At 57.2% G+C, this 10,135-nt stretch overlaps 1 protein-coding gene and 1 pseudogene across 1 annotated transcript in view; one reads left to right on the plus strand and one right to left on the minus strand.

Moving 5' to 3' along the window:
• Nucleotides 1-4,502: 4,502 nt before the first annotated feature.
• LOC106695462 lies at nucleotides 4,503-6,114 on the minus strand (annotated as a pseudogene).
• A 615-nt stretch (nucleotides 6,115-6,729) lies between these two features.
• FGFR1OP (FGFR1 oncogene partner) overlaps nucleotides 6,730-10,135 on the plus strand; it is a 28,333-nt gene continuing 24,927 nt past the window's right edge. Inside the window, 2 exon segments of the mRNA XM_023748383.1 lie at nucleotides 6,730-6,796; nucleotides 6,892-6,955. Of these exon segments, the coding sequence (XP_023604151.1) occupies nucleotides 6,730-6,796; nucleotides 6,892-6,955 (131 nt within the window).

Below are 10,135 nucleotides of genomic sequence, written 5' to 3' on the forward strand. Positions count from 1 at the left end.
TTTCACCACCCCCCCCCCCCCAGTCAGTTTACCTTTAGCCACAACAAGCTCACTCTCACGTACGCACACATGTGCACACACACCGGCAGACACCACTGTGCACTCCCACATGATGTTAGAAAAGACTTTACTTTGCAAAACTTACCTCTAAACAGTAAGTCGGCACCTGAGGATTAGGACCAGCCGAGCGGCCGTTCTGTAGAGCGCGCTGCATTACACAGAACGGCTGACTCTCGCATTAACAGTCAACCGGGCAGTTTACAAATATTTAGTGTTTTTAAAGGGTTTTGTATATGTGTCTACTTATTCCACACCCTTTTTCAAAAAGCATCGGAGGTGCCTTACCACGCATAAGCAAGGGCTGTGAATACCTGCTGGGAGGAAGACCGGAGGCCGGGAGTAAGAGCAGCAAGGCGGCGGTTCCCTGATAGTCGGGCCGAGAGCCCGGATCCCACAGCAGCTCATGTCAGCTCCCACCTGACCCCGCACAGCCCCCGCAGTGAGAGGCCGGGCACGATCGACCCAGGTTTACAGACGAGGAGGCTGTCACCAGGGCTTCACCGATCTTCGCAAGGAAGGGCAGGCGGGGGCCAGGCCTGATTTCCTGACTGCTAGCCCAGCGCTGCGTTTCTGATGCCTGGTGCCCACTGAACCCTGCCTGTCGTGAGGTTCAAGTCCCTGTGCTGTGTGCTGGCTCCCAGCGCCCCGCCGAGCTGCTGCCACCCGCCCCCCCCCCCCCGCCTCCCCCTCCCGTCTCCACGAGAGGCCTTCTCAGTGAGCATCGACTCCAGGCCTTCAGCACGAAAACCACCCACCCGGTTCCCCAGATTCCAGGCCCGGTCCGGCCCCGCTGAGTGCACTTTGGGGTTAGGTACATGAAGGCAGCTCATGAACCAAAGGTCACCGTTACAGGGAGCGACGTTTAGGTCTCAATAAAGACCCTGCTAACAACAGGGCGTCTATGCCCAGTGTGCTGGGCGCCCGAGGGCGGCGGCACGGTGGGCAGGAGCTCCCACCCCTGCAGCAGCTCCGACAGGCTGGCCCACCTGCCAGGGCGGCTGGGCGGGGGCTCCCGGCCTCCACTGCCTCTGCTTCCCCCTCCTCCACATTTTAGGGAGACTCTTTTTTTGTGCCTTTTCTTACAAACGTTTTGCTCTGTGTAAATATAGCAAACAAATATTGGGTTAAGAAACCAATTGGGTACGTTTACATAATGGAACACTGCTGCAGCCCTCGGCTGTAAAAAGGAAGGGGCACCCCCCCCAACAGCGTGGGGGGACCTGGAGACTTCACCAAGTGAAATCAGGAGAGAGAGAGAGAGAGAGAGAGAGAGAGAGAGAGAGAACCCACAGGACCCACCCACATGTGGAATCCAAGGGACAAACCAACAGAAAAACATAGACTCTTTCCATCAGGTCCACAGAGCTGTCCTCACCGTCCCTGTCACAGAAACGCCGAGCCGGTGGCCTGCGGCTGCTCTCCAGCCAGTGCCCGGCCAGGTAGTTGCTCGTGGTAATTGATGCCTCCGTCGACAGGGGGTGTCTGCTGCCATAGCGGGGTGCCTGTTGAAATAGGGGTGCACCTGTCGTGGGGACCCGTCACGGCAGCGGTTGCCTTACACCAGGGGTCCTCAAACTTTTTAAACAGGGGGGGCCAGTTCACTGTCCCTCAGACCGTTGGAGGGCCGGACTAGAGTTTTAAAAAAAACTGAACAAATTCCTATGCACACTGCACATATCTTATTCTGAAGTAAAAAAAACAAAACGGCAACAAATACAATATTTGTATTTGCATGTGGCCTGCGGGCCATAGTTTGAGGACCCCTGCCTTACACGGTACTGGGGTGCATGTTGCAATGCTGGGGTGTCTGTTGCAAGACTAGGGTGCCCATCAGGTAGCGGCTGTCTGTCGGAAAGTGGGGCGCTTGCCACGATCCTGGGGTGCCTGCTGCCTTAGTGGGTGCCTCTGCCTGTGTTTCTCGTGATGGTGAATCTAGACATTTCGCTGGTGATGGTGTGAGCAGCTGATGGAAACACAAGCACGGGGCCGGAACGTGCAGGGAAGGGCCCTGCAGAGCCATCCTCGCTCCCTGGGCGGGCCTGGCACAGGCCCAGGTGAGGCCCCGGGTGCCCTGAGCGCCTGCAGAGGCCGGCACCTCCAGACCCTCCCACCCCAGAGAGACCCTGCGTGAGCCGGACCAGGGACCCCCGCGTCACATCACCTGGGAGGCTCTGCGAAGGGAATCTCGCGCTCCAACCGGTCACAACAACCCCCTTCACAGAAGCGCTGACGAGTCAACTTACAAACACCTCCACTCCTTCCACCGCAGAAGCTGCCTCCTCCCCCGCAGATGGAGGACGCAGCCCCTGCGGGTGCAGCTGGGCTCCCCCAGTTCCTGCCCCTCCGGCCTCGGTTCCTCTTTCTTGGTGCCTGGCCCTCCTCGCCACCCGCTCCCCAGACCCATGGCATCCGGTGTGGACATGCTGCCTGGCTTCCCCTGCCCGGGCCTCTGGGAGCTTTTCAGATGGAAGGACAACCAGAACCTCATGGCAAAGTCCTGGGCTTCCTCCCAGCCCTGCCCGGCCTCGCCTGCTCCGAGAGGGACCCTCCTCCCGCGCCCTGGGTGGCGGCTGCCCGGATGCAGCGGAGGCTGCTGGGCCTGCTGAGGTCGCGGGGCCGCCGCGGCTGCCTGTCTCACCTGGGGATGCCCACGGCGAGGACCCAGCCAGCAGCCGTGGGGAAGAAGGACCCGCCAGGCCAGGCTCATGGGCAGGCCCTGGAGAGCTGGGAGCTGGCAGCCCCGCTCACAGGTGCCCCATCCGCCTCTGACTCTCCCTTCTGAGGCCCCGACACCGCAAACCAGAACCAGGCCACCCTGTGTGCCCCACCGAACCATGAGGCGGCCACTGGCTGCCCCGCAGGAGGTGGGGTGGTCTTCCCACGGCCTCAGGAGCTGGGACTGTGGTTCTCGATGGAGGGAACTAATCAGGGGCAGGCGCGGAGGCCGGAAGCCTTGGGGAGCAGCTGTTCTGGGGGTTCACTTGAGCAGTGTGCGCATTTCACGTAACTACGAGACACAACGGAACTCTGAGGACGCCACCTCCTGACACAGGGACTGAAAGCAACGGGAGAGAACTGTCGGGGCGTCTCTGAGGCCGAGAGGACGCCCTCAGGTCCCACTTGTTCGCCATCACACGTGTTGTCAGTGGGAGGCTAAACGAGTAACCGCAAAGGAGGAAGAAGGTGAATGCAGCTGGGAGGCCTCCGGCTCACAGAAACACACAAAACCCAACGTGACAGAAGCCAGGGAACAGGAAAAACGAGGTAAAAGTCTTGTGCTAAATTCGCATTGCAAATCTCAGTAGTAATCATACATTTTCTACAAAAAGAAAGAACAAAAACAGCTAAACAAGAAGGCTTACTTCCCCTCTCGCCTCTGACAGTCCTGGTCCCAGGGACCAGCTCAAGGCCACAGCACCGGACCGAGGCCTCTGGGCGCACCCTCACCCCCTGGACCAGGGCTCCTGGAGCCACGTGCAGGCCGAGCCTGGAGCCCAGGGCGCAGCAGAGCGGGAGGTGGCCCCATGCCAGCCCGCCCGGCTCACCCCACGCTCCTTTGAAGAAGGAGCCGTAGCATTTAGACTAAGTGGAGTCCCCTCTTTAATCTGTGGCCAATTAAATGCTTGAAAAGAGATGAAGGGGAGATGCAAAGATATATGCAAATAAGACCAAACGAGAAAGCCCTTTCATCCTGAATTTATTCATAAATGTCAGTGTGAACTCATGATGTGTCTCCCTTAAACCAAACCAAACGTGTGTGTTGATGGATGTGGAATTGGAGGCGAACATATTACGATACAAAAAGGGATCCTTTCTTAAATTTCAAAGGCACATTGATAAAGCAGCCCTCAAATTAGAGCATCAAACAACCCAAAGCACAACACACAGACACGCAGACCGAGGCCAGGGTGTATGATTACTACTGAGATTTGCAATGCAAAATATTTTTTTTGTAATTAATTAGTATGTAGGGTCCATTATGCATGATGCAAAAGTCAGAGTCCAATAATCGAAAACTTACATATACAAAATTAGGAAGGAAGATGCATTTTTCTTGGAAGATCATCTGTGGCTTCAATCTAATTCTCCTGTGATCCAAAAAAGATTAAGAACAGCTGAAACAGTAATTTCTTTCTGAGCTATTTTGATCACCATCAAAACTGAAGGGATAAGACTCATTTAAGTTATTTGTTCTTCTAACACTTCAGTAAATGATTAGTTCAAACAAGCAATTACATGAAACAATAAAACCAAGTTTTTGACCTAGGATAGACTCAACATGATGGGTAAGGCCTGTTTCACATTCAGTAGAAGTGGTAGTTAGTAGTAGTTAGTAGAAGTAGAGTAGACGGGGAGAAGAGCCCAAGTTAACAAAAAAAATTTTAAAAATGAACCAATGGTCATGAACTACAGCAATTCTATCTCAAACAAGAACGACACTGTTTATGATCAGGGGAAGCATTTATAAAGGTAGCTTGTGTATAAGAACATAACATTTGGACAATTAAAAGCTTCTCCTCTTTGGATGAAATCTGCATAAGGCTTTAGAGATGACCAACAGTTACTCTGGCAGGTGTTCTAACAACGGCTGGCTTTTGTTGATCCTTTAGTAGGAAACCACAACGGAGTCCAAAGTCAGATTCTGTGTTTAAGGGTAGAGTTGATTCAAACTTGACCCTCGTTTTGTATTCTTTGGATCACTGCGAAAACATCTAGGGATCAGAGCAAATGCCTGGCCGAGGTGAAAGGTGTCAAGACGTTTTGAATTTGATGCAATTTATTTTAAAGGCCCTTGAAAGTTCACGTGCAGAAGGTCTGGCAGTTTTTTTGGGAGTTTTTTTGCAGGTAGGAAATGCCTTTATTATTGGCCTGGATTCATTCACTATGTCGTGTCCAACGCGGATCACGTGTCCAGTAGGAGCCACCTGGTGCACGCAACTCCTTCCTGGCTACGGCTGCCCCTGCGGTCGACACCAGGCCTCTGCCCATCAAAGTAGGGAACCAACCCCATCATCCCATGAGTTCATGCCTGAGGCACTGAGGGACAAGACTGTCCCAGGATTAGATCCTCAGTTCCTCCTCCATCTTGGCCAGGAGGTTCTGTGGAGGACAAGGCCAGAGCCTGGACAATCAGTCACTTTTTGGTTTCATGATCATTTAAAAAACAGAAAAGACAAACATTTCAGTCTTTAAAAAATAGGAGTCTGAGGAGAGAGGCTGGAGTCCTCTGTCTGGGGAATCCCCCCTGAGGCTCAAGCAGCCACATCCCTTGAGGTCTGCAGACCCGGCCACGGTGCCCCGGGTCCTGTCCCCTCACTGGCCTGAGCCATAGGGCCGGTGGAAGGTACTTCCAGACAGCAGCATGTCTCGAATCAGCATCTCCATGGGTGTCTTGCCCACTAGGCGCATGAAGAACAGCTGGGAGGTGAGGGAGGCAGGGACAGCACGCAGAGCGGGAGCCACAGCAGCAGGTGCCTGAAGCGCTGGGGTTGGGACGGGAACTGGGCCCGCAGTACTCAGTGAGGGCCACCTGTGCCTTCTCCTGGAGGCTCCCCACGTGTGCTGGATCTGAAGGCCACAGGCATCAGGTGTGAACAGCGCCATGGCCTGGAGGCAGCCGTATTCTGCGGAGTCCACCTGCAGGCGGCCCAGCTTGTCCACCTGCTCCTGGAAGGCGCGCACCGGATCCATGAAGGCCACGGCTCGGTCCGCGGCCATGAGTGCGGCGTGCAGACCAGCTGCGGCTGGCAGCAGCGCGGCCTGCGTGGCCTTCAGCACAAACAGCTCGCTCTAGCTGGTCGGCGACGGGCAGGTCAGGGAAGAAGGGCGCGTGGCGGCCCACTCCACTGCGCTCAACAGCAGCCGCGCTGCCAGCTCACACACCTTGTCAATTCCCAGCACTGCGCCCGCTGAACCGCCGCCTCCGCCAAAGCGCCCCCAGCTGGGGGGTAGGGCTCCGCACGCAGCAACTGCGCGATCAGCTCTGACACAGGCTGCCCCGGGAAGAGGTCCCCGCCAGCCACCATTGCTCCTTCTTCAAACACAGCCAGTCATCCCAGGCATTTCCCCTGCCTTTAGCCAGGCTCACCCCACGCGCTCACCGGCTCGCCGGGCTGGGCGTGGTTAAGTACTCCTGGGGTTTGACTTCGAAATTATGCTCAGCAGGCTCTGAGAGCTGCCAGGTGCCAGCCCTCGGATGAAGCTGGAAGCCTGGGCTCCTGGCCGGCCCCCCATGGCCAGGCCGCCTCCTGCCTCCAGGCTGCAGTAGTTGCTATGACAGGGGCACAGCGCCCGCCCTGCCTCACCTGAGCTCAATCCCGGATGGCCGTGACGCCGTTGCCCCATTTTGCTTCCATTAAAAATGTCTGTGTATTTCCAACCCTCAGCCACCAGCTTCCGCCAGCGGAGGCAGCCTGAGCCCTGGGACTCCCCTGAGAGGAGAGGGACGCTGGCCTGGGCGGGGAGGGGTCCAGTGCTGAGACGGCGCCCCTAGGATTGCCCTGGCTCAGCCTGACTCGCTCACGCTGGCATCGGCAAAGCCCCCTGGGCCACAGCATCAGCCACCAAACAGGAGCAGGAAGCCGGCCTCAGCGGGTCTCCCCGTGCTGTGCGTCTCCTCCTCCTCCAGAGGGAGCCACCGAGGCGGAGGGGAGGGGAGGGCGGTGCGCGATGGGTCTCACTAGGCGCCTCCCAAAGCCGGTGCTGGGTGTTTGGTGGATGTTGGACGAGAGGTCCGGCTCGTTCCTCCAAGAACACACAGTCCAGTGGGTCTTCGTCGTTCCCAACAACAGGAATGCAACTGAAACGAACACTCCATTTCTCCCCCTGTAGATGGGCACACCGTCCGCAGGCCTGAGGCACTGGGCTGGGCCTGGGAGCAGATGCTGCACCGGAGGTGGGTGTGGAAGCCACAGCATCGGGGAGGGATCTGTCTTGTCCCCACAGGTAGGGAGACACAGGGACCAGCAGCAGGATGAGTGCCCGGATGGCGGATGGCGAGGCCGGGCATGAGGGCTGAGAACGGCAGGGCATGGGTGTTCCCAGCCAGTCCCCCGGGCCCTGCGGAACGTGAGCACTGCAGTTCTGCCTGGACCGCTGCTCCTCCTGCACCGCACACCCCACCCCTTCCTACCTGCAGGGTTTTCAGTAAACACTGTACCTGCATTTCCTCAACACGAAGGCTGTGCTGACCGTCCCGCGTCCACCCGCATTGTCCCCTCCGAGGCTGGGACCCTCTGCAGCTCCCACCACCCGCCCAGGACGCCTGGGAGCCTGGCCAGCCAGCGGGACCCCCCCACGCGCCCAGGAGAGCACCCACCTCCTCCGGAGCCCATGTGCGCAGCTCAGGCACAAGCCCAGGCCCAGGGCCCACAGGAGGAGTCGGCCAGGAGCTGCCGGCTACATCACGGAGCCCGGGGGAGCCACGCAGTGGGGGCCAAAGGCTCGGCTTCCAAAGCCCACGGGGCAGACGGTCCAGCCGGCCCTGCGTGTCCCTGAAACTGGACACATTTCCTTAAGCGCCGGCCAGTGGGGGCGAGCAGCTCCGTCAGTTCCCGCTGACCAGACCCCCGCAGCTCATCCCCCGCCTGAGCCGGCCTCCCGAGTGGACCACAAGCCCAGACCCCACCAGCAGCGCCCGCGTCCCTGCCAGCACTGCTACCCCCACGCTCCTCCTGCCTCACTGTTACAGGAGCCTGGGTCCTCCTGGGACGTTTGTGCTTAGAGGCCAGTCCTGTGCCTGTGGCCACAGGGGAGCCACCGCTGCTGGGCCTTTCAAAGCCAGCAAACGAGTTTCATTGGTTTGGTTTGGTTTCAGGGAGACACATCAGAGCTCACACTGACATTTATGAATAAATTCAGGATGAAAGGGCTTTCTCATTTGGTCTTATTTGCATATATCGTTGCGTCTCCCCTTCATCTCTTTTCAAGCATTTAATTGGCCACAGATTAAAGAGGGGACTCTCCTTAGTCTAAATGCTACGTGCTCCTTCTTCAAACACAGCCAGTCATTCCAGTCATTTCCCCTGCCCTTGGCCCGGGAGCTAATTAGACCTCAGGGTAGTTTACCTGGACCTGATCCAGGTGAGGCTCACCTTGTCCGACCAGCTCGCCGAGGCTGTGTCACAGGTGCAACGCCGTCCTCATGTTGGGAAGCCTGTGCTGTGGGCGGTCGCTGGGCTCGGCACGGCGGGAACCTGTGCACCTGTGTGTTCATACAGCCTCGCACGGGCAGGGGACACGTGACGAGTGGGTTGTGGGACGAGAAGAGGCTGCGTCCTGCTGGACCAGCAGCAGACGAGAGCGAGGGCCCGGGTGGCGGATGGCGAGCCGGGGCACGAGGGCTGAGAACGGCAGGGCATCGTGTTCCCAGCCAGTCCCCCGGGCCCTGCGGACGTGAGGTCACTGCAGTTCTGCCGGGGCCGCTGCTCCTCCTGCACCGCACACCCCACCCCTTCCTACCTGCAGGGTTTTCAGTAAACACTGTACCTGCATTTCCTCTTCCTCGGGACTTCAACATGTCCTTCTCTGTAGCTTTATGGTAAGAATGCAGCGTATGAGACATAACATACAACAGTATGTGTTAATGGTTTAAGGCTATTTAAGACTAACAGTAGGCTGTTAGCAGTTAAGTTTGGGGGGAGTCGAAAGTTACACACAAATTTTTTACTGTGTGGGGGTTGGCACCCCTAACCCCATGTTGTTTAAGGGTAAACTGTACAGTATATACAGGTATCAAGTCATTAGGTTGTACACCTGAAACTAATACAATGTTATATGTCAATTATATCTCAATTAAAAAAAAGAAGTAAATCCTGTACTACATCCATCAAAGCACAACTCCTGCTTCATCTTTCTCTTGAAACGACCCCTTCACCCATTCCCGGTTCCTGGTCTGAGCTCTGCCTTCGCTCTCGCGCTGGGTGGCGGTGGGGCTGTCTGCACCCGAGGCCATCGACCAGCACTGCCGGCTTCTCCCGAGAGATGCCAGGAGCAGCCCCTTCGCTGTGACAACCAGAGACTGCAGATGTCCCCGAGGAGCCACGTCGCCCCCTGGAGAGCCACAGCTCCGGCTCTTCTGGCTCCAAACGCCCGGCACCACCACCGACCCAGTTCAAGAAGCCAACCAGCCGAGGACGCCGTGTGGCTGTGGCGCAGGCGTGCACTTCAGAGGGCTGTGCTCTCGCACCTCTGAGCAGTTCTGAGAACCCGTGAGCACGTTTGTTAGTCAACATCAAACATTCTTATCCTAAGTTCAAATAACTGTAAAGAGTATATTTTCTGCTGCCTTATACATTATAGACATGCTTGAAACATACTTCATTGAGAACCTTAAAGTGAAAAGAACTTATTACATTTGTGGAGAATGTCATTGTCTGGAATGAACCCATCAGCCAACTCAGGCTACTGTGAACCCAAACTATTAAAAAAGAAGAGAAAAAAGAAAACACCAGCAGGAAGGGCTCCTGGTGGCTAACTGGGCTGAAAAATAAAGCAAATAATAAAAATAATAAGCAGAGCCTAGCAGCCAGTTCTGCCCAGGGGCTCTCACTCAGACTACAATTCCGGGAGAAGCGCTGCCTGCATTGTGTCCGCCGCCCGCTCTGGGAGCAGAGGGAGCCGACTGGGGGCGGAGCAGAGCCCAGCAGAGCCAGCGGAGCCCAGCAGAGCAGAGCTGAGCAGCCTGGCTGGAGGGCCTGGCGGGGCCCGGTGCAGCAATGCGGAGCCGCCCCGCAGCAGCAGCGCTGTCACAGCCGAGCGGTGTCGCTCGGAGCTGTTTGCACTAATAAAGTTTCCTTCTTCCCCCGCAACCCCGACTGGGGAGTCCTGTTGGCACTGAATTGGCACCTTCACCCCAGCACCTGCCCTTGCCTTCCGCCCTGGCCCCGCCTTCAGTGTCAGCTCGAGGCCCCGCCCCTTGCTTCCACGAAGGCTCCGCCCCGTGGGGCCACGACGCCCCCGCCCCTTGCGATAAAGTGGCCTCGCTTCCGGACTCATCCGTCGCCCCAGGACCGCCCCCGTCTTCTGCACAGCTAAGCCCTTGGTGCACAATGCTCCGAGACCATTCCCAACGTGA

This window comes from Myotis lucifugus, unplaced genomic scaffold (assembly GCF_000147115.1).
Source record: "Myotis lucifugus unplaced genomic scaffold, Myoluc2.0 scaffold_1346, whole genome shotgun sequence".
NCBI lineage: Eukaryota > Metazoa > Chordata > Mammalia > Chiroptera > Vespertilionidae > Myotis > Myotis lucifugus.